This window comes from Diceros bicornis, chromosome 28, assembly GCF_020826845.1.
Source record: "Diceros bicornis minor isolate mBicDic1 chromosome 28, mDicBic1.mat.cur, whole genome shotgun sequence".
NCBI classification, from domain to species: Eukaryota; Metazoa; Chordata; class Mammalia; order Perissodactyla; family Rhinocerotidae; genus Diceros; species Diceros bicornis.
Window position 1 is genome coordinate 20945435 of NC_080767.1, and position 25165 is coordinate 20970599.

The 25165-nt window shown below is 42.1% G+C and overlaps 1 protein-coding gene across 1 annotated transcript in view; it reads right to left on the reverse strand.

Annotated features, from left to right (window-relative positions):
* Positions 1-10913: 10913 nt before the first annotated feature.
* The window catches only part of INIP (INTS3 and NABP interacting protein), a 31931-nt gene continuing 17679 nt past the window's right edge, over positions 10914-25165 (reverse strand). The window contains exons 3-5 of the mRNA XM_058523797.1: positions 23854-23956; positions 20510-20600; positions 10914-19150 (exon numbers count right to left, since the gene is read on the reverse strand). Of these exons, the coding sequence (XP_058379780.1) occupies positions 19055-19150; positions 20510-20600; positions 23854-23956 (290 nt within the window). The 3' untranslated portion in view covers positions 10914-19054. The remainder of the gene's footprint in view (positions 19151-20509; positions 20601-23853; positions 23957-25165) is intronic.

Consider the following 25165-nt stretch of genomic DNA (forward strand, 5'->3'; position numbering starts at 1 on the left):
CCTTATAAACTCTACCTGTTTTTTTGTTTGTGTGTGTGTGTGTGTGTGTGTGTGTGTGTGTGTGAGGAAGATCAGCCCTGAGCTAACATCCATGCCAATCCTCCTCTTTCTGCTGACGAAGACTGGCCCTGGGCTAACATCTGTGCCCATCTTCCTCCACTTTATATGGGATGCCGCCACAGCACGGCGTGACAAGCGGTGCATCTGTGCGCGACCGAGATCCGAACCCGCCAGCAGTGGAGCGCACGCACTTAACTGCTACGCCACAGGGCCGGCCCCTAAACACTATCTGTTTTGACTTTGGTATCATTGCTTAAAACGTGAAGGACTTCCTAACCTATGTTAAATTTTGGCTTCAGAGGGTTTTTATAATCTTTAGACTAAAGCACCTTCATAGCAAAATTCACTTATTTAGTCATTTGTTTTCTGTTCTTTCCTTTATCAGGGCACATTTATTTTCTGTTTTGAAATGTAAAAAGCATTAGGTTATAGGTAACTCTGAGATAGTCTAGTCAAATTCCCTCATTTTTACTAATAAGGAAATTGAAGCCCAGAGATATTAAGGTCAGCCAGACAATAAATAGTAGATTCAGGACCAGAAAACTAGTCCAGAGCTCTTTCCTTCATATCATAGCTGGAAAGATTTGGATTTTTAAACATTAATTAATGGAAGTGCATCTGGCAGAACAACATCTGGCTAGCAGAAGCCCTCAGTGAACTCCTGCCTTCTCAGAACAACACTCATAAAGACTCAGAAGAAGGCCAGATCTCAATTCTAGAATCTAGAGGAATTGATACAATTTATGAGGCGTATGGAGATGGATTGAGACAAAACCTTCCAGGTTGTAGCTCAATGTTTTCTCTGGCTTCACTTCATGAAACAGAGGCCGTGTGAAATAAAAAATTTTAAAGATATTTAATGCTTGTTCTCCTCAACCATGTCTGTCTCCTAACTCAGAGCCAGAGAAGTAACTGGCTGATCCTGCTTCTCAACCACTTGCCACATCGTGAAGTGAAAAAGTTCGCTTTTCCTTCTCCTCACCCCACCTCCTCTTCATATCGTCCAAGATTCCAAATCCTGGGGCTAAAACGCAGCAGAAAGCAGAGAGGATCAATTAGAGGCATCATGCATTCTGAGAAAAACACCCTTTAGGTGAGGGAAGAAACAGTAAATAACTAGGTAGCAGAACATGCAAATATTTTTATTTTTTTCATGTACAGTATTGATTCAGAGATCTAGAAGACCAGGCAATGGGAAGGAAAAGGATGCCCCTTTAATAGAAAAGTATTAAACTAGAAATTGAACTTGGAAATAGGTGCATTTCCTTACCATTAATTGTATGTCCAAAAAAGGGATTTGACAAACGCTCAAGTGGACAGATAGCATAACCAAGGACAAATACTGGGTCTGGGAAGAAAGGACCACATTTAAGGATGAGTATAGAGAAAATGGCAAAATGAGGCATATAAAATGCTGAACCAAGGAAAATGAACAGCTTCCAGAACACTTGAAAATGAAAGTGTTCTGCAAGAAACAAGAAAACTTTAGGATTCTCTTTGTCATAATTGAACAGAAGAATTGCTTCTATGCAGCCATAGTAAGTTATCTTAAAATGGGAATGGGTTCAGAGAAAAAGGCAATAGAATAAAATGAAAGGGAAGATAGATTAGAAAGGATTTCAAGGAAGGAAAAAACACAATAACAGATCAAAATCCACATTGGAAGCAGAAAAGAACAATACTGATGTTTAAAAAAACTCAAATCAATAATACGAAGGACAAACTTGAGATTTGCTTCCTAATGCTCTTTCAAAAGAAATGAGATGAAAATAATGAGGATAGATAATGGATTTGGACGACAGAACGTTAGCTAACATTACTGACATTTGCTTTTCTGATGGAAAGACTATATGAGAAAAAATGTCATCAGACTATAAAAATGAAATCTTTCCTGAACAGAATGAAAATCTGTATGCAGATTAAAAGGACTCACTGCATTCCAGGCAAAAAAAAGGTGAGAGAGACCCATAGCTAAGCCCCTCCTGGCAAAATTGTTAAAACTACCAAGGATAGAGAATGAAAAATCCTCTAGGCAGTCCAGTCAGCAATTTACCAGTTACCTATCAGAAAATAACAGCATTCTGGCTTCAGACTTCTACTCGATAGCACCAAATGCCAGGAAAAAATAGGGAATTTTGAGGGGAAAAGCTATGACTTTGGAATTGGATACACTCTTTATATGTTATGATACAGAAAATATTTTTAGTTATGACAAGCATTCAGGAAATAAACCATCTATGTACTATTCTTGTTAAGGTCAATTGTACTGCAACCTACAAAGCTTGGTTAAAAAAACTTTTGCTTAATATCATAATTGCAAGGGACTGTGGGGTATTAAACATCAGATCATTACCTGCCAGAAGGAGGAAATGTGTGCTTTTTAAATAGATAATATGGCTAGAAGCCACATATGTAAAAGTGCCCAAGGTCCTCAGAAGAATGGGTGAAACTAATACAAGAAAATGAACCTAAAAATAATTGCCAGATCACAGCATCGTGTTTCTTCATTTTTATTACTGAAGTAATGCATGATCATTATAGTATAAATAGAAAATTGAGATACTTTTTTGTGTGTGTGAGGAAGATTTGCTCTGAGTTAACATCTGTTGCCAATCTTCCTCTTTTTTTGCTTGAGGAAGATGAGCCCTGAGCTAACATCTGTGCCAATCTTCCTCTATTTTGTATGTGGGTTGCTGCCACAACATGGCTTGATGAGTGGTGTAGGTCCGTGCCCAGGATCCGAACCCGTGACCCCGGGCTGCTGAAGGAGAGTACGCCGGACTTAACCACTATGCCATGGGGCCGGCCCCTCAGATGCATTTTTTACAAATTAAATTGCTCTCAGTTTTCCCCACTGCCATTTAAAACACTATCCTGAGAGAGTCCCTTGCTTCCAAGTGAGAAAGGGCCAGGCGTCCCCACCATTGTTTTGGGCTCTGATTGCCTAGACTAGAGCCTGTTGACGCCATCCCCTGTGCTTCTCCACTCTCAAATTCAGAACTAACAACAGGTGCAAAATTAGAAGATTGCAGAATATCTGTGTTTTAAAAAGAGAGCAGCGGGCCGGCCCCGTGGCTTAGCGGTTAAGTGCGTGTGCTCCGCTGCTGGGGGCTCGGGTTCGGATCCCAGGCACGCGCTGAGGCACCGCTACTCTGGCCATGCTGAGGCCGCATCCCACATACAGCAACTAGAAGGATGTGCAGCTATGACACACAACTATCTACTGGGGCTTTGGGGAAAAATAAATAAATAAAATCTTTAAAAAAAAAAAAAGAGCAGGAAAGGAGCCGGCCCCGTGGCTTAGCGGTTAAGTGTACGTGCTCCACTACTGGCGGACAGGGTTCGGATCCTGGGCGTGCACTGACGCACCGCTTGTCCGGACATTCTGAGGCGGCCTCCCACATACAGCAACTAGAAGGATATGCAACTACGACATACTGGGGCTTTGGGGAGAAAAAGGGGAAAAAAAAAGGAGGAGGATTGGCAATAGATGTTAGCTCAGAGCCGGTCTTCCTCAGCAAAAAGGAGGATTGGCATGGATGTTAACTCAGGGCTGATCTTCCTCACCAAAAAAAAAAAAAAAAGAAGGAAAAACGAAACTTACTTTAGAATACAAATGCAAGAGAAGTTCGCTTTCAACAGCAAGAAGCTGGCCTTGGGGCAGTGAGGTGCTTTCCTTAGCTGTACTTGAAGTTTTATGGGGCCGGCCTTGTGGCGCAAGCAGTTAAGTGTGCGCGCTCTGCTGTGGCAGCCTGGGGTTCGCGGGTTCGGATCCCGGCGCGCACCGACACACTGCTTGGCAAGCCACGCTGTGGCGGCGTCCCATATTAAGTGGAGGAAGATGGGCACAGATGTTAGCCCAGGGCCAGTCTTCCTCAGCAAAAAAAAGAGGAGGATTGGCAGGTGTTAGCACAGGGCTGACCTCCTCACAAAAAATAAAAATAAAAATAAAAAGTTTTATGGAACTGTGTTTAAATTCAGACAGAAACGGAATAAAAGCAGTTAGAGAAACAAACAAACAATTACTTCCAGAGCCCACAGTGTCAGTGTTAGAGTGAAAGATGGGTTTTGGTCTTCCTTTGCTTGCCCTGGAAGGACTTGAAAACACACAGGAATGTCAAGTGTCATTGGCCTTAATGCTCAGTTCCTTCCTGGCAGTATAAAGGTTTTATCTGTGTCCTAAGTTGTCTTGCCAATATAAACTCTAAATTGTCAACACCCCCAGCGTGTTTGCTTTAAATTTAGCAATAGAACAGTTGATGAGTTGCTTTGCATTTGCTTAGTTTTTCATTCTGAAGCACAGCAAACCTCTTCCAGATGAAGAGAGTCTCTTCTGGATAGGTTCCAAGTATAACCTGTCCCAAGGTCTCCTCTTGCTTGGCTGTGACTGACAAAAGTCTGTTCACTTTAACTACTTAGATAAGAAATACAATGCTTTTATTAACATTTTAATATTTTCTGTGTGGCTGTGTGTTCCAAATGATAGCAACAAAACTGTGTCCTAATGTTTTCACCGTTCTGGATTTTTTTTTTTTAAGTGTAGAAGAGGATTTCCATCATTTCTTAACACTGGAAACATCATTCTGAATGATAGAGGAAATGGTCAGTAACTTGAATGATTTTATTGGACCGTTTTCAACTTTTTCTTCCCCCCCCCGATGCCTGCACATGTACACGCATGTGTGCACGCGGGAGCACACGAGTAGGGAAGCATGCCTAACATCTATTTTCTGTCATCGAGTGTCAGAATTGGAAAGGATTTCTTGCTCATCTAATCCAGCCCTCTAGTGGATAGTCTAGTAGAGTCTGTTAACAACTTGCAAGGTTCTGGGTTTTTTTTAAAGTTCTTGTTGTTTAGTTTGGTTTATGTATGTGCAGCTTGACTGTTTAACCCATATTTTTGAAAATAAAAAAATATTAATGTATATTTTATGTCTGTTTTAATAACTTAGTTATTTTAACTTAATCAGCAGTATGTACGGTTTCTGAATGTTTTTTTGTTTTAGTATCACATTCCTGGAAGTAATGTTTTCCTTTGTATTTTGCAATGTTAGGACTCTTTGAACAGTTCTATACCTGTATTCTATGCTTCCAAGCTAATGCTCTGAAGAAATAGTTGCTCTGACTCTCCCTCTGGTTCTCTGACGGATTTCTCCACTGGGCGGGCTGAGTGTCCATTTGGAAAGCGCTCATGGTGATTGTGTATTGACCATTGTATACATGCCTCTCATTCACGTTTTTCTGCTCTTCAAATGATTATTCATGGCTTTGGGGGAGTACATTTAATCCTAAAAACTTTTAAAGTAGAAATTTACTGCTCTATATATACAATATATAACAGCTAAAATCATTCCTAAGAAACAAGTTTCTGAAAAATACTTCTGAATGAGTATAATGCTGGTAATGGTGAAAAGATGAGATGTTTCGTTGACAATAATTGATCCTCAGGCAAATTGACTCTTCCCATTGTTCTACTTAGAGCAATGATTTTAAAATTTTAGACTCCTGAACCAGTTTAAAAATTTGATGAAAACTATAGACCATTTTCTCAGGAAAATGCATAAATGCATGCCACATTTTACATACATAAACCCAGGTTTAAAGACTCCTCCACTAGATTTGTTAAAAAGAGTTGTCTTGGGGCCGGCCCCGTGGCTTAGTGGTTAAGTGCGCGTGCTCTGCTACTGGCGGCCCAGGTTCAGATCCCAGGCGCGCACCGACGCACTGCTTGTCTGGCCATGCTGAGGCCGCGTGCCACATACAGCAACTAGAAGGATGTGCAACTATGACATACAACTATCTACTGGGGCTTTGGGGAGGAAAAGGGGAAAAAAGGAGGAGGATTGGCAATAGATGTTAGCTCAGGGCCAGTCTTCCTCAGCAAAAAACGAGAAGAGGATTGGCATGGATGTTAGCTCAGGGCTGATCTTCCTCACACACACACAAAAAAGTTGTCTTTTTGAGATGATATATTCTAAAATATTTAAGGATTTACTTCAAAATAATCCAGAGGGGTAAAGAAGGTGGAGGTGGAGGTGATACACAAATTGACCTTGAAGAGATACTTGTTAAAGCAAATCACTGGGTACGTGGAGTTCATTATACTCGTCTATGGTTTTTTTGGTATACATTTGAAATTTTCTAGAAGGCAGAGTTTAAAATAAACACACACACAGAAAAGCTCCTGTACGAGAGATTCCACAACGCTCCTCACCAATCTCAGAGAATCAGAGAATCTTTAAGCTGCAAGGAAGGTCCTGAGGAGAGATGGGATAATGATGCTGTCAAAGACCGATGAGACCCTCCAGCTAATACCCGAGGTAGATTTTCAGGTGAGAAGGCTGGGTTGTAGCAGTAATGGCAAGAACCAGTGAAATTTGAATTATTAACATGGCCTCGTTTGTACCTACCAGATGGGAACACATTTTGTTCTCTCTATGGAAATCTTGGGGGTTGATTCCGGCCGCCTTAAGAGAGCTGTAGTTATGACATAGAGATTGAGATGTGATCCATCATGCTGAAAGTACTGTGGAGGCTGGCACACTGAGCCAGGAGGTCCAAGGGCCTGGGGTAGCAGATGGCCTTCTAGGTCTTGAGGACAAACACTTCTTGTGGAGTTGCTATGGAAACTGTGCTACTGAAACCTTGAAAGAAAGAGAACCTTCAGGCCCAGCAAAGGATGCAGCTTGTAGGGTAGATGCACCAGTGGCCTGGTGCGTGCCCACTCTCACTTAGGTATCAAGACATTATTTCCAAGTGCCTGAGGGAGTCTGCCATGACCAATAGGTTTTAGCTTATTTCACTCTGTTCCTCCTTTTCCTTGCCCTCTCCCAGATTAGGACCTGGAGCCCCAGAAGGTGCGTATCCGTCTTCCTCCTGCAATACATTTCCTTTTCCTTGTCTCCCTTTCAGTTTCCCTGTTTTATTTCTTCCTCTGCTTAGGAGCACTTTCACTACCATTTTTGCTGGTAAGACACCACGGACAGACAGGCAAGACATTAAACAAGATATATTTCAGCAATAAACAAGATTCTGGTATTTCTCATGGGATCCCAAAGAAATAAAGATGAGAAATAAAAATTCCTGCTGGAGTATTTACAATGTACTCAGCTGTTGAAATGTTCAAAATGCAATCGAGGAAGTAATTTACCACATTTCTAATACACTTAACTATGACAATAATGTCTAAGAGTTCGGCCAAATTTAAAGAACCTAGTGAATCTTTTAGCACATTATGATAAATCTAACTGCTACCAATAACAAATACATTTTTTACAATTAATAGTTAATACTGTATATGTTTGTGGTTTGTTGTTATGTCTGTCCCTAGGATAATGGCCCAGAATTGAAAGGACGCAATTTGACCTCCCCCTAGGCAGGGAACTGTATGATCCAGATGTTTCCTTTTGTCCTGTATTCTCAGGACACATGTAGACTGTGTATAGTCCACTTGTCTTGTATTTCTCTCGCTCTGTCATTATTTCTCCATGGAACTATCCAGCCAAGGCAGTTTCCCAAGAGTCAGTCATTCATGTGCCTCCTGCACAATTTTTGTCATAGCTGAGTCCACTTGTTCTATTATTTGCTATTTTCTTAAGTGATTCATTTTTTTACTTGAATTTATTTTAAAGCAAAAAATAAATACTTCCTGGAGTGAAACCACTTGGGTTCAAATTCCAGTTCTGCCTCTTACTACTTTGGCATTGGCCAAGTTATTTGACCTCTCTGTGCCTCAATTTGTCTTTGAATGGGGGGATAACAATAATATCTACCTCCTGGGGTTGTGGTAAGGATTCAGTAAGAATATTAATACATATAAAGCACTTAGAATCATGCCTCTACATAGTTAACTGTCAAAAAATAATAACTGTTAGCTATGGTTATTTATATTAATACATAAATGCTGTATTAATGCAATAAATAGATATAAATTCGTAACTATTAAAATTAGGAAGGTTTGGCCGGCCCCGTGGCTTAGCGGTTAAGTGCACGCGCTCCGCTGCTGGCGGCCCGGGTTCAGATCCCAGGCGCGCACCAACGCACCGCTTCTCTGGCCATGCTGAGGCCGCATCCCACACACAGCAACTAGAAGGATGTGCAGCTATGACGTACAACTATCTACTGGGGCTTTGGGGGGAAAAATAAATAAATAAATATTAAAAAAAAATTAGGAAGGTTTGCCCATATACTCCCAAGAATCACCTCTAGCATCATCACAGTGGCACAGTAACCACACTTTGGGAAATAGCTTGATCCCTCTCCTATCTGAAATTATCTTCTTCATGGCTTCCATGAGAACTTAAGGTGTCACTGTCTCCTAGTTTTCCGCTGCATCTCTAGATTCTCTTTCTCAGGCTCCTCATCCCTTCACTCTCATTTATACTGATTCAATTTTATATCCTTTCTCAGGGCAATTTCATCCACTCCCATGGCCTGAGATAAGTAGACCTACATTATCTAAACCTTTCTCAACTGGGATTCTTCATCTGGACCACAGAATGCTGAAAATGACTTGAGTGCCCATTTTCTTAGTTCTCCCAAGGAGAACTCAGGTCCATGACTAGTACCATTCTAGATGCAGCGGGGAGAGGTTCATTCATTCCAGACAGTGGAGGCCTTAGGGCATTAGGGCTTCTGTAGTGGAACCTCAGTTGAGAAAGGCTCCTCAATGCCATGTCCCCACCCCATATTTCTTCCTAAGCAAGTGGTACCAGTATCCACCATGTCGCCCAACCAGAAACCTGACAGTTATTCTAGGACCCTCCTCTTCCCTCTCCCCCTTCCTCTTTCATCCTCCATAATCAGTTTCCATTATTGGATAACTCTACCTACCTTAATAACCTTTCAATCTCTTCCCTTTGCATTCTCCTCACTGCCACCAGCTTGGTCAGCTCATACCATTTTGCCCCATGATTACTTAATTGCAGCCTGACTGGTCTCCTTGCCTCCACCAGTCCATCATCCACTGCCTTCTGGGAAGATCTCACTAAATACAAATCTTATTCTATCATTTCCCCTTTGATGGCTCTCCGAAGCCATTCTGATAAAGCTCCAAACCCTCCACATGGATTGCTGGCTCATGCTGTCACACCATTCCCTTCCTCTCTGCCATTGTGCCTGCTGCTCCCCTCACCCTCTGCCTGGAGGCCCTCTCCCTCCCACCCGCTCCTCTGCCATCACCTCTTTCTTTTCTAACGGTCTTCCTCATTCTGCAGTTCTCGTCTGGCAGACTGTACATGTGAGCTCCTCCTCTTAGGAGTAGCCAGTCCTCTTGGATTCTGCAGCCTCAGAAATTAGCAACGTTGAACAGAATCTACAAGCCGATCACTGTCACCCTGCAGGTCGTCTCCTATTCCCAAGGAGCCAGGTGTATTCAAAGGGAGCAGCTTTGCACCTGTGAGTACTTGACTCACGAAGTGGCTAAACTGGGAGAAGAACTCGGTGCTCTGATGACGGTCTGCGCCCCCAGGATGCAGGCCTGTGCTACAGCTTGTGGCTCTGAGCCTGTATTTTCACTGCTGGATGCTTTCCTAAGAGAACTTGAATTAACAGCTCAGTAAAGAAGAACGAGATGCTGGCATACACGCCTGTTTTCTTCACAGCAATATGGCTGCCAGCTTCACTGTATTTGCTAGAACATCGTAAGGCTCAGGATCTCCTGGGAGACTCCCAATAGTAGTAACACCTGTGGCATTCAGACGATTCCCAAAAGACCGCACTGGTGAAGCGTCCAAAGAGGTAGCAGATAAATTTCTTTTGATGGAAAGATTTTAACCTGGCACCCATGGCTGGGCTTCATGGAATCTAGGAATCCCCTAGAATTATAGGCACAGTTTTTTGTGCATATGCATGTGTACATTTCACTTGGGGAAGGGTCCACTGCTGAGGACTGAGATGCCAGATTTCCTTTGGGATGGTCAGACTTGTTTCATTTATTCATTAAAATGTTTGAACACTTGCTGTGATGTGCCAGGCACTGTCCTAAGTACTGGGGATATATATCAGTGAAAAGAAAAAACCACATAAAAGTATCTGCACTTATAGGATTTATATTCCAGTAGGAGAAGGAAGACAATAAACAAAATAAGAAAGTAGGTTACCTTCTATGTTAGAAGGTGCTAAGTGCCGGAAAGAAAAATTAAGGAAGGTTGTACTGGGGAAGGGAGATGAAATTTTAAGTAGAGTGGTCAAAGAAGGCATCACTGAAAAGATGACATTTAACCTAAAGACTTGAGACTGTTGAGGGAGCAAGCTACATGAGTATAAGGAAGAAGAGCATGCCAGGCAGGGGAAACAGCAAGTGCAAAGGTCATGAGGTCCCAGAAGTATCTGGAAGACTGTCTCTTCAAAGTTCCTTTTGCCTGACATTAAGGCAGACAGCAGGGGCTAAGAAAACATCACCACCTTCTGGCAGAGTGGGAGGGCTGAGCATCTCAGGTCAAACCATTTTCTATTTGCTGGACCAGGCTGGTTTGCCTGACCAAAGCCACAAAGAATAAGGATATCACTCTGGACCAGGACTGACATTTATTACCATTCAGACCTGCTAGTTCCACAACGAGATAGAAGCACATACACTTTTGGCTCAATTTCCAATTGTCATTTTGGTCATTGGCAGTTTTCAGTAGATGAACAACCTCTCAATAGAAGAGCTTAATAACTAAGGGGGAAAGAGAAAGACTACATTAAGACTCAAGGGGGAAAAAACTCCACTCTGCTTGTTTTCAGCTAAATTTTTTTGTTCCAAGAAATAACAGACTCATTTGACAATATTTTGTATATTTGTAATCCATTGTAAGAATTTGGGCGTTTACTCTTAGTGAGATGGAAAATCAGTACAGAAGAAAAATGACCATATTTATATTAAAATTTATTATGGTAAAATGTACATAACATAAAATTTACCATTTTAATCATTTTTAAATGTTACGGTTCAGTGGCATTAGGTACATTCACAGTGTTGTGCAACCATCACGACTATTCATTTCCAGAACTTTTTCATCATCCCATACTGTAACTCTGTACCCATTGAACAATAACTCCTCATCTCCCCTTGCCCCCAGTCCCTGGTAACCACCATTCTACTTTCTGTCTCTATGAATCTGACTACTCTAGGTACTTCATATAAGTGGAATCGTACAGTATTTGTCCTTTTGTGTCTGGCTTATTTCACTTAGCATAATGGCTTCAGGGTTCATCTATGTTGTAGCACGTAGCAGAATTTCGTTCCTTTTTAAGGCTAACATTCCATTGTATGTATATACCATATTTTGTTTATCCTTTCGTCTGTTGATGGACATTTGGGTTGTTTCCACTGTTTGGTTATTGTGAATAATACTGCTGTGAACACAGGTGCACAAATATCTGTTGGAGCCCTTGCATTCAGTTCTTTTGGGTATTTGCCCAGAAGTGGAATTACTGGATCAAATGATAATTCTATGTCTAATTTTTTGAGGAACTGCCATACTGTTTTCCACAGCAGCTGTACCATTTTACACACCCACCAACAGTGCACGAGGGTTCCAATTTCTCCACATCCTCGCCAACACCTATTTTCTGTTTTTTGGATAATAGCCATCCTAATGAGTGGTCCTAGTGCTCTCATAGGTCTCATTTCCCTAATGATTAGTGATGCTGAGCATTTTTTGTGGGGTGCCTTATTTACATTTTTAAAGTATCACTCTGGCTGCTGTGTTGAATATTCTCAACTGTGGGGTGAGATGGAGGGCAGGGGACAAACATGGAAAGAGGAAGACCAGTTTGAAGGCTAATTCTAGTCGTCTCAGTAATGATGATGGTGCCTTGGAGCAAGATGATAGCAGTGGACGTAGTAAGAATTCACGGGATTCCGGACGTATTCTGAGGCTAGTGCTGCCAAGATTGAAAGAGGAATGTGAGAAAGGAGCCTAGAATGACTCCCATGTTAATGGCTGTGCAAATGGCCATTTACTGAGATGGGGGAAAGAGCATGCTGGGAAGGTGAGCTATCAGGAATCTGATTTTGGACCTGTTGAGTTTGGAAGCCTACTAGACTTCCAAGTGGAGATGTCATGTTGACAATGGATGTGGGAGTTTGGAGATCAAGGGTATTTAGTTATCTTTTGCTGCATAATAAACTACCCCAAAACTTAGAGGTTTAAAACAGCAACAATGTATTGTTTCTCACAATTTCGTGCATTGACTGGGCTCCGCTGGGCAGTTCTGCTCTATGTGGCATCAGTTGGGGTCACTCACTTGCCTGCATTCAGCTGGTGGCTGGGCTGAGCAGGAAGGTCCAAAGTGGTTTCCCTCACATCTCTGGCACCTCAGTGCTCCACCATACGGCCTCTGCATGGGGTTAGCTTGGCCTTCCTCACAGCATGGCAGTCACAGGGAGTCAGACTTCTTACAGAGTGGCTGGCTTCTCCAGAAAGGACAAGAGCAGAAGCTGTCAGGCCTCTTAAAACATAGGTCCGAATTGACATAACGTCTCTTCTGCCATATCCTATATCCTATTTGTCAAAACACGTCACAAGGCCAGCATATTTGCAAGGGGAGGGGAAACAGACTCCCCCTTTTGACGAGAACAGTGGCATAGGGACAGGAGGAATTGATGGCAGCCATCTTTGGAGACTAACCACCACAAAGGGAGAGATCAGGGCTGGCGATATAAGTTTGAAAGTAATAAGAAGACAGTCAGTACTTAAAGCCATGGTGCTAGATAGGATTACCCAGGGAATGACTGTAGATAGAAAAGAAATGGAAAGGCTGGTCTTTAGTCCAACATTTTGCATTTCAAAGTAGGAAAAGCCAGCAAATGAGACGGAAAAGAAACAACCAATAAGGTAGGAGGAAAACCAGGAGAGTGCGGTATTGTTGAAGACAAATGCAGATTGTATTGCAAGAAAGAAGGAGTGATAAGTTGTGGAAAATGCTGCTGAGAGTTCAAGTAAGACAAGGGATGAATGGGGCTGGCCTGGTGGTGTAGCAGTTAAGTTTGCACGCTCTGCTTCTGCAGCCCTGGGTTCACAGGTTTGGATCCAGGGCACAGACCTACATACACTTATCAAAGCCATCCTGTGGCGGCGTCCCATTAAAGTAGAGGAAGATGGGTTTGGATGTTAGTCCAGGGCTAATCTTCCTCAAAAAAAAAAAAAAAAAAAGATGGGATGAAGATCGAGAATTGGATTTGGCCAAGTGGAGATGACTGGTGGTTTTACAAGAATAATTTCAGAGAATTTGTGGAGACATAAGCTTGATTAGGGTCAGTTCCAGTGACAATGGGAGGAGAGAAATTAAAGACAGCTAGTATAGATGACTCTTTTGGGAAGTCTGTTGTACAGGGAAGCAGAGAAATGGGACAATAATGGAATGGGGTGTAGATGAAGGGAAGACAAATGTAGAAATCAGCCTTCAGAAGGAACATGAACCATTGGTTCATTACAGCAAGAAAGGCAGAGTAAATGGTCACAAATGCAGGTAGGGTGATTAGATGTGGTAGTGGGAGGGGCTAAAGAAACAAATACAGTCTGGTGGTGAAGGGACAGTTAGTCCAGCTTGAAAAAGACAGAAGATCATTGGAAGGTCTTTAAGTAGATTCACATTTATAGGCAAAAAGCATGATTCTGTGAAGAGCGAGAGGAATGAAAAGAGGTAAGTGACAGAGTGAAATCTCCGAGTATGTGGCTGCAGAACTTGGGGAGCAAGAAGGCAGAGACAGCCGATTCCAGGTTCAGGGATGGCCAGTGTATGGTGACTGGAGAATGGAGAAGGCGGTCTTTGGAGCAGAGGATGAGGACCTGGGAGACTAGGGTGTTATTTCACACTAAGATGGCTGTCAGTGTCCCCAGGACGGCAGCAGGGGTGGCGCCGAGGGAGCCTGTGGAGTGGGAGCCAAGGTCCTGAAGGAACGTGAGGGAGCGCTCACAGTACTTGGCAATGATGACACTGAAGTTTTTAAGGGGGGATGGGACGTGCGTTTTTAAGAAGTGAATTCTGAAATGAAGTTAAAACAATATTCTGGAGTGGCAACGGTGAGGGAGCCAGAAATGAGCTGAACCTGCAGCCGAGATGTGAACCCCTGATCTCGCTTCTCCTGAGAGGCACAAGAGACCTGTAGACCTCAAGAGAAAGCCAGGTACTGAGGAAAAGGTGGAATGCATCGATATATTTTGGTGATTGAAGCAAAGGGAATTCCAGAGGTCACAGTAGGGCAGTCATCAGGAAGGGACATGTCATGGAAGGGTTAAGGTCAGCAGATGCCGGGCAGGGGACTGAACTGCAAGACACGGAATGCACAGGCAACCAACTTTGATTCAGACGATGAAGAAGGGCGTAAGGTGGAGGCAGCACTGTGTGGTCCTGAGGAGAAACCAGAGTTTTAAGAGTTCTGCTTTCCCACTACCTAGCTGTGTGGCTAAGAGGTTAGTTAGCAAGTCAGTACATCTTATATTAGGGCATTTAGGTGGCAAGTGACAGAAAACCTACGTAATCTGGCTTAAACAATACTGAGGATTTATTACCTCCCATAACCGGAAATTCCAGAGAAAGGGTAGCACTTCAGGGGTTGTTTGACTCAGCAGTGCAATGATGTCATCAGGGACCCAGTGTCTCTGTTGCACCTTGTATGGTGGTGGCTTTATCCTAAGACTGGTTCCACCGCCTGGTCACGTGATGGCTGCCAACAACACTCAGGTAAATGTATTTATATGTATTTCCTTGTACACATCTACAGAGAAAGACTTTCTTTTGGAAGCATTCTCAGAAAGGTGAGAACACATCTTTTCCCTAAGCCCAGTAAACCTCTCCTGAAGTCTCACTCATTTGGGTTGAATTTGGGTAACACGTCCAACCTTGAACCAAATCCTGTGGCCTGTGAAATACCACATGCTGACTGGCTGTGGCAAAAGGGAACTGCCCTGACCAATTCGGAGCATGTAAGGCCCACTCCTGTTGCTGGGACAGTCAGCTTCTCCTGAAGCACACCGGCTATATTGGGAAGGGGCATGCCCACCAGAAATCTGGTATTGTTAGGAAGGAGAAAGGAAGAATTAATGCTGAGTAGATTACTGAGAATATCCGCTACCACAGAGATGATGTGAAGATTAAATGAATACTGTGTGAGGGTGTCTTGCTTTTTCCTTTCTAAAAGATTCTTGGAGATAGAGCTAGAGAAGAATGCTGGGGGGAAGAGAGAGGTAGATAAGGGTGGAAGGTGAGGAAAGAGAAGCTTGGGGAAAGGGTCCAAGAACTAAGCGGAAGAGACAGCAGAGGTAGATGGGGCTGGAGTTGAGGTGAAGACGTAAACAGAACACACCTGTCTGAATTCTCAGTAGAAATTAAGAACAGTATTCTTCTGGTGCCTGGCAAGTTCCCCTTTCCCAAGAGCTGATGAGGGCCTAATCAGTTCATCTCTGTACCTGCCTACGCTCAGAAATGTTCAATAGCTCCCAGCTGTATATCAGCTAAAGATACTTGCCTCACCCTAGAATTGAAGACTCTAGAATATCAATTCAGCCTACCTTTGGCCTCATTTCTAATTATCACCATATACAAATTTATCCAAATTTAGCCATACAAGTCCAGCCAAATTGGACTTTTGGTTGCTTCACAATGGTCCCTACATCTGCCCTCCTCTCTGCCTTTGTGCGGGCTTTTCCTCTGCTTTGAATGTTGCTCCATCTTTCCTGGCTGAAATCCTCTCATCTTGAAAGCCAAGTTCAAAGGCTTGTTCTCCGATGTGGCCTCCACTGGTTCTTCCAGGCTCATGCACTCATTCTCTCTTCACTAAGTTGCACCAGTATTAGCTGTCAGCGTGCTTGTCTCGCCCGCTCTAAGTTGTCCGATTCTTGAGGACAGTTCTCCTCTATCCATGTTCATTCTTTATTTGCTCATTAAAAAAAATTGTGGGTGTCTACTGTGCACTAGTCACTGTGCACACAGACGTGAATAAGAAAAGCACTCAGCAAATATTGGTTGAGCTTAATGCTGTTGAAATGGGACTTGGTCTAGCTGAGGGGATTCCGGTAGTGGAACTGCACTGATGAATTGATGTTCTCTCTGTTGATCTTCTATTCTCAGTGTAACCATATTTGCCAAAACCTTGCCTCAATGGGCCTTAAACTCATAGAAAGGCTGAGTTTCTGTTGCCAAAGTGAAGCAAAGAACTAAGACAACTTATTGAGACAGCTTATAGATTGTTCAGGAAAAAAAATCTGCCTTTGAAATTATTGAGTCATTTCAGTTTTTATTCCAGAATCATACAAGGCACTATCATCTGTATTATTCAGCAGTGGCTTTCAAAACTTTTTTGCCATGACTCACAGTAAAAAAAATACCCTTTACATCATGATCCAGGTCATATTCAGTCATTCATTCGTTTGTTCCTTCAGTGAGTAGGTACTGACCACCTACTATATGCCGAATACTATTCTAAGCAGAACACAGTAGTAAACAAAGAGGGAGGGAGGGAAACAAAATCCCTGTCTTCAAAGACCTTACATACTGGTGGAACATACAGTAAACAAGTAAAACAAACACACAAACACACAGAAACAGGAGGTTTTGTTTCATGAATCTTCTATTACTATGTGCCATGCACTCTAATGTTTTCTAAGGAAAAAAAAATGCTAGTCACACCCCATTAAGCCATTAAGTTGGCTTCTCAATTCAGTAACAGGTTGAGACCTGCACTTTGAAAAATCCTGGTCTAGACAATTTATGAAGTAGGCAGAGTGTGTAAGGTTCCTATTTTACAGACAAGACCAAGCGACACGTAAAGAAAGAGAGGCTAAGTGATCTCGCCAAATTCACCCGCAATCTGAGAGAAGCGATGCTGGAACTTGACCTCAGGGCTTCTGAGTCCACTCCTGCCCTTTCCATTATTTCCTGCGGTCCTCACAACTGTCTTGGTTCCTACTTCTCTTTGATTATGAAATCTTGACCTTTGCCTGGAGCAGCTCTTCCTTCTCTTGCCAGGTAACATCCTACCAATACTTCTAGGCCTATCTGGACTGCCGCCTGCTCCAGGATGCCTCTCCTGTGCCCCTCCGTGCATTCTGGCTTCGTCCGTCATTCCTGCTGTACCAGAGGAGGCTCCTCCACTGTGACCGCCTTAAGAGCAGGTCTCACTCATCTTTTCCCCCCAAAGCCTTTACAGAGTGCTTTATAGACAGAGTAGATATTAATAAATACATACAGAACTGAACTGAATTTGTAGGGGACTCAACGCAGAGGGGTGGGAGGAAGTGCTTCCTAGCCAGGACTGCAGGATTTAGGCAACATCTATTTAAAAGGCTAAGAGACTAGAAAAGATACCACTGGAAAAAAGATCTCTTTATCTAGGTTATAAAAGTCATACATTAGGTAGAGGCTTCAACAGTATAAAAATTACACAATCCAAATGTTTTATCTCCCTAGCATCAGTAGATAGATTTAGAACCATGCCAGTAGGTCATGGATCACACACAACAGGAACTTAGTCAAAGTAATTCAAGAAAATGAACGCCACTATTAGGAGGCCCAAGGAATAGCTGGACGGACCCGAGGCAGGACAGGAGCCAGAGGCCCCTGGGGAGCTCCTCAGCAGCAGGCCTAAGGGCACCTTTGCTGTAATGGTGACCACTACAGTGGGGACAACTGCCAACTCACCCAATTGAAGAAAATCAGTTCAGATTCTCAGGAGAATCTAAAGGGCACAGTTAAGTCTCAAATTGTCACTCCTGCTTCATACAGTTTGGGTAAGATGAGGCTGTGTGGCTGGTGCAAATATCTAGGGAAGGAGGGAGAAGAAACTCTTTGAAAAGGGAGATGAACTTTGACTAACTATTGACCCCAACTGGAATTTTAAGTTTAAATTTCATCCTGCCCCCAGAGAGGATGGGGACTCAAGGCCAAGATGAGGTCAGTTGTAAGTAGTTATATAAAATACTGTATCTGTGATACAGTGTAAAATATAATTTCAACCCTCTATTTATGTAAAAGTAAAAAAAAATGTAGGATTTTAGCTAAATGACCTCTAAGTTGCAGAGACCTATGAGACTGAGTTTATAAATATATATCATGAAAACTGAATTCTCTAAACCCATGGTTTTCAGACTTTATTTTGAATTAGAGATTCTAATTCTGTAGGACTAGGGTAAGGCAGTGGGAACTGCATATTTAAATAAGAACCCCAGGTTCTGTTAAAGATGTGTCATGTTGAGAAATTTGCTTAATCGAACTCCTTCCTCCTTAAAGTAATCAAAAAGGGGCTCAACTTACATACATATCTAACTAGAACAAAAATGGACAATACAACCAAGCAGGCACACCATTTATGTGGTAACACTAAATAAGAGCATGTACAAATTTTAACACCACTACATTTCTTATAATTGTTTTTAACAGCATTTAGTCACATAATTTATAGTGGCATGGGTTTATAAAAAATGTTTAAGACTGGTTGGTAACTTAGTCTTATCTTGGGTTTTCTTTTAAAATTGAGAATAGGGGAACTAGCTATGAGTTAAAAGGATATTTCAGGATGATATGTTAACTATAAAGTCAAAAGGTACACTGATATCAATTCCATAAACAGCAAATACAAAAGCAACTTATTTAAGCCTATTAGCTCACATTTTTAAAAAGCAGCCTCATTTCTTTCAAGTTAAGTACTATAAATGGTTCTTGAAAGTCCACTGTGAACATGATATACTCAATCCAACTAGTTGGAAGCTGGGGGGGTGAGTTTTTGTGACCATCCAATTCAAAGTCTGATTCAGGGTTAAAAATCAAACTGCGTTACAAAAAGTTACAGTCCTGGGTAACATAATCAGTTCCTCAGACAATACAGTTTCCAAAGCTCTCATCATCCTGGTTACCCTCCTTTTTTGCTTTCACTTACACATACCATTCTTTTAAAGAAGCAAAAAATATAAAAGTTCACCAAAGTTCTGCAAGTCACAGTTCATGTAGCACTGAATGATAGTAGCTTTGGCATTTGATATTAAAGTCACTTTCATTACAAATATTTTCTTCATTCTGGATCAAGGCGAGGTAAAACAGGAAGAATAAGATTCCCAAAGGCAGAGTCTTGAGTTATGAAGTATCCAGATGAATGTGCATGTGCATGCTGGGAAAGAGTTAAAAAAAAAAAAAACGCAATTAAGCTATTATGAGTCACAATTCTTCAACCAAGGCATTAAAATTACTTATCCTTTCTGAGTGCTTGACACCAAATTTATTTTAAAAATCAGTTCTTATGCTGCTAATTTTGTTTAAATACACAGGAGATGGACAATAATAAAGAATTCACATTAACAAATTGCATCAAGTGCTCATTTATCATCCCCACTCTCCCTTGCTTCTCTTCAGTCAATAAATGAGTCAGACATGAATTACTTTGTTCCTTGAGGTGGGTGGGGACAGGGGACTAGCAACAAAGGTTTCCAAGTACTCTGCTCTTGATCAACAAAGCAGGAGCTTAAGAAGGGCAGTGTTGGAAGGAGGGGGGGGGAAAGGCAGCTGATTACTGTGATTAAGATACCAACATTTTGGAGAGAATGTTGGAACGTAAATAACCATCAGTGACTTCCCTCTGCCACTAAAGAAAGCAGGACTGTTTTTAAGTTGTCTAAAGTGAGATGATGGTTCATGTCCCTTCCAACTCTGAGATTCTAAGGTTTAAAAGCATAGGTAACGATGTCTTGTCCAAGGTCTCTGGGAATCTTAATTAAATTCTCCAAGATCAGCATAATAATAAAACTGTTTATGAAGAACAATATTTTTTAAACTGATAGATTATCACATTCCTATGGTAAGAATTAGTCTTTAAATAAACATTTCCTGCACAACAGTCATGCTGGCCATTAAAAAAAAGAATCCAGGGCCGGCCCTGTGGCTTAGCGGTTAAGTGCGCGCGCTCCGCTGCTGGCGGCCCGGGTTCGGATCCTGGGCATGCACTGACGCACCGCTTCTCCGGCCATGCTGAGGCCGCGTCCCACCTACAGCAACTGGAAGGATGTGCAACCATGACATACAACTATCTACTGGGGCTTTGGGGGCGGGCGGGGGGGGATTTAAAAAAAAAAAAGAATCCAAACAACAATAGTAAACCTATCAAAGACTATCACAGGATATAATGGCATGTCAAATTTGAAATAATATATATGTACTATTAAACTAGCCAGTTCAGCTTTTAAGATCATTCTGTCCATCCAAATATCCTAAACTCTTTTGTGCACAAGCAATCCCTTGCCAGGTACAGCACAGAATCAATCATGACCGCATCAGTACCATAAAAGATACTTTCATTACTGCTGTATTGGTCCTTCAAATCCTTTGGGCGTGATTGAACATCAGCAAACGACTGCAATTATGTGAGGAACATTTTTATTGATATTGCTCCACTGAAATACAAAATACGAATTGTGCTGGCTTCCAAGACCCAGGAAATCTCCAGAGACAAGAACGTCAGTTACATTTTGCTCACCTGCAAAGCTGCCTTCTGCTGGGCTGCAATATGCTGCTGCTCAGCATGATCCCGGAAGTCCTTATTAAGAGAGGGTCTCGAAAGCGCGATGCTAAAATGGGAATCTTAGTTACATGGCTGTTTAAGGTAGAGACTTTCCTACTTCTCAATCACATTTTTCATTATATATTCTTTATATGGATAAAAGGAGACCTTTGAGAATAAGTCTTTTTTCCTTCTCCCACTGTCTACATTAATTTATATGAAGAAAGCCTATGTTATTTACTAGGGCTTCAAATTATCTCCTTTTTATTGATGATTTATGGTCTCTTAGTTTCAAACAGATTTGAGGTACTCCAGTCCATCATTAAGTTCCCTTTATGGTGAAAACTGAAGACTTGAATGTTTCAAGCAGAAGGTGTAGTGTGCAACGGCCTGGGGCAAAAGAGCCTGACATGTTTGAAGAAATGAGAGTTCAGCAGGACTGGAGGTCAGGGCTGGGGAGGGGTGAAGTGGGTTGGCAAAAAATGAGGCTGAGGAGGCAGGCAGGTGCCAGGATATGAAGAGCCTTGTGAAATATATTAAGAAATCTAGATCTTATTGTAACAGGAAAGGGAGACTTCCAAAGAGTGTTATAAGCAGAGGAGTGACATGATCAGAAGTACCACTGGGCCGGCCCTGTGGCTTAGTGGTTAAGTGCGCGCGCTCCGCTGCTGGCGGCCCGGGTTCGGATCCCGGGCGTGCACTGACGCACCGCTTCTCCGGTCATGCTGAGGCCACGTCCCACATACAGCAACTAGAATGATGTCCAACTATGACATACAACTATCTACTGGGGCTTTGGGGGAGAAAAAAAAGGAGGAGGATTGGCAACAGATGTTAGCTCAGAGCCGGTCTTCCTCAGCAAAAAGAGGATTAGCACGGATGTTAGCTCAGAGCTGATCTTCCTCACAAAAAAAAAAAAAGTACCACATGACGGTCCAGAAAGACCACCGCTACAGCAGACAGTGCTGGTCACCTCCTCAACAACTATTTATCTCCCTTCCTCCGTGCTGATGGAACCCAAACTTAATTCAATCATTGGTGGTCCCATGCTTCATGGCAGGCCAGGCTCATCCTTCAGGGGGTGAACTTTGACTGGTATAAGACAATGCCATTCCCCTTGCTGGCTCCTGGTTTAGGCAAGAGAAAGATACACAATACTGGGCAACTAGATTTGATGGGCAGTCTGTGGGAAGGCTTCTGAGAACATTCTCCTCACTCTTAAAAAAGGGACATAGGATAGGAACCTTTCTGGCTTTTGCCTCTACAGGTGGCTCAGTGTAGAGGTGATGCCTAGGCTACTGCAGTCATATTTTGACCATTAGGGAGCTACTGATCCATGGAGAAAGGCAGAAAGGAAGCTGGACCACTGCTGACACTGTTGTGCCACTACATTAAGCTACTCTGGAACCATCTTACCTTCACCTTCCTGGTTAACATATATCCTAATGTTTATGCCAACTTTGTTGGTTTTCTGTTAAAACAATAAAACATCCTAACTGAAAAAACTGATAAATGTATTCAAGAGGACTTAAGACTACAGGAAATTCAATGAGGAAGCAGTGATAGTAACTGAGGCAAGAAATGAAGAGTGGCCAGGACCAGGGCAGCATCAGTAGCAATGAAGAAAAATGGACAGATATGAGACACATTTCAAAGTATAAACTTATGTTTATATCTCTTATGAGAATAAATGCTTGGAGATGGAAATGAAAGGGAATAATAAACAATTAAAGTTCACATTTCTGACTCTGATAACTAGTAGATCTGTACCATTCACTGCGACAAGAAACCCAAGAATATGAAGCAATTAGAGAGAGGGGAAAGGAAGACGACTTTAGTTTGGGCATACTAAGTTTGAAATGCCTGTAGGAAGGGGCCGGCCTGATGGTGTAAGCGGTTAAGTGCGCGTGCTCGGCTGCGGCGGCGGCCCGGGGTTCGCCGGTTCGGATCCCGGGCGTGCACCGACACACTGCTTGGCAAGCCATGCTGTGGCAGCGTCCCATATAAAGTGGAGGAAGATGGGCACAGATGTTAGCCCAGGGCCAGTCTTCCTCAGCAAAAAAAGAGGAGGATTGGCAGATGTTAGCACAGGGCTGATCTCCTCACAAAAAAAAAACAGAAATGCCTGTAGGACATTGAAGCGAAGTGGAGATGTCCAGGAGGCAGTCTGGTGCGTGGGAGACAGGACTAGGCTAGAGGTGCAAAAGTTATCAGCACAGCCTGGTGGCATAGTGGTTAAGTTTGTGCGCTCTGCTTAGGCGGCCTGGGGTTCACAGGTTCGGATCTCAGGAATGGACCTACCCGCCACTCATCAAGCCATGCTGTTGAGGCATACCACATACAAAATAGAGGAAGATTGTCACAGATGTTAGCTCAGTGACAATCTTCCTCAAGCAAAAAAGGGGAAGATTGGCAACAGATATTAGCTCAGGGCCAATCTTCCTCACCAAAAAAAAAAAAAAAAGTTATCGGCATGTAAATAACAGGTTGTGAAAGTGGACGCCACTGTCCAGTGGAAAAAAGTAACTTGGAAACTGAGTTCTCAGAATTCTGAGGAATATCAATATTCAAGAGATAGGCAGTGGAGAAATGTCTGCAAAAAAAAAAAAAAATCAAGATAGTATAACATTAAGTGAATGGAAGCCAAGAAAAAAGAATTTTAAGGAGAGAATAGAATGATCAGTGGTGTCAAATAATGCTAAGATGTCTAACAAGAAAAGGACTTTGGTCCACCAGATTTAGCTACAAGGAGGTTACAAGTGACCAGGCTCGAACCTATTCTTTGGTACAGAGAAGGGGGGGCCTAGATGTCAGATTGTAGTGGGTTGAGGAGTGAGAGAGAAAGTAGAAATGAGTATAGATAACTCCTTTAAGAGGACGGGCTGAAAAAGAGAGGAGAAAGTTCGAGTGGCAGTTGAATGGGATGATGGATCTCAGAGAAGAGATTTAAGATGGCAGGAGCTGAATACAATAAATGAGCTACCTAAATTTTACCTACTTTGTAGGTTAAGTTTGTTTAACATTTGCAGAATGTTTAAAAAGTGGGACATTAACAATAATTTCAGTAACAAAAAAACATACAAAACCCTTTTCTTTTTTTAAGAGTAGTCTATAGGGAAAATTAAATATTCCAATTAGAATTAAAATATTTAAAATCTAATCAAATAGCCTAATTTTTTCAAATCTAACTAGGAAAAAAAACATAACATGTAAATAAATTCCAATGTTAAAGAAACAAACCACTGCTAACCAATTTGAGTTATTTTGTCCAAGATATTTTTTTTATCACTGAATATAAAAACCACATTATTCTTCAATACCTAGCTCCAGGATGATTTGTTGAAGATTGGTTCTGCATTAGTAATTTTCTTTTCTCTTTGTCCAGTTCTGCCAAAATTGCAACTCTATTTTTGTTTTGAAAACCTAAAGAAGAGAGGGAGTGGGGGGAAAAAAAGGGAGAAAGAGAGGAAAAAAACATTTTAGAGCCATTTTATAAACCTAGGCCATCTAGAAACACAGAAGGCAAAATTCTGTTCTCTAACATGATAATGAACTCACTAGTAAGTACGGTCATGGGCCACATAACGGCGTCTTGGTCAACGACGGACCGCATACACGACGGTGGTCCCATAAGGTTAGTACCATACAGCCTAGGTGTGTAGTAGCCTGTACCAACCAGGTTTGTGTAAGTACACGCTATGATGTTCACACAACGACAACATCACCTAAGGCCACCTTTCTCAGAAAGCATCCCTGTCGTTAAACGACAGGACTATAGCTTCCCTAGACGGTTACTGTTTCCCTTCTGCCTATTTCCCAACAACTTTAGCAGCATGATACCTGGGTATATGCAATATATACAACTGAAGACTTTTAAGACTTAGTTCTAAAGAATTTTAATCACTAAGGTATGGGTAGCAGCATTTGTTTTTTTAACAAACTCTCTGAGCCCCCAAATGCTACAGGCAACAATCTCTATTTTGCTCAGTCAATCTCTAGGAGTGGAGATTTTCTTAGTTCTCAGTTTTAGGCCTCTTGGTGAATTCCTCTTTCATGAGGGAAAAAGCATTAGACACACTCAGATTAAAACAATACTTCTTTTTCTCAATTGCTTTCATTCAGAAATGACACACAATCTTTCAAGGAACAAGTCAAAGAACTGCATCTGATAGAAAGCAACTCTGAGAAACAAATGGAGCATAACTGACAGGGTACAAAAAGATACGTCCTTTATCAAATACTTAATACTGGGCTTGATTTTGAGCTCCAAACCTACATAAGATCTAGAGCAGAGGCTGCAACAACTTACATAAGATCTAGAGCAGAGGCTGGCCCAGGAGCAACATCCAATTATGCTTTAAAAATCTGAATTAAATGCCAACATGTCAACACTGAGAGTATACAAAATTCTCAGATTTCCTGCTTCTCTTGAAATCTCAAGATCTAGCAACAGAGGTCTGGATGCCCCCATGACAATAAGAAAGAGTTTTCCCCTTTAGCTGGGCACTCTCCAGCTTGTTAAGTCTCATATATACATATATATAAGGGCAGGCCCCCCCACCTTGTTAAGTCTTCATCAGACTTGTTTATACCAGTAGGCATTTAATTTTCTGATCCCTAATTTAAAAGAAA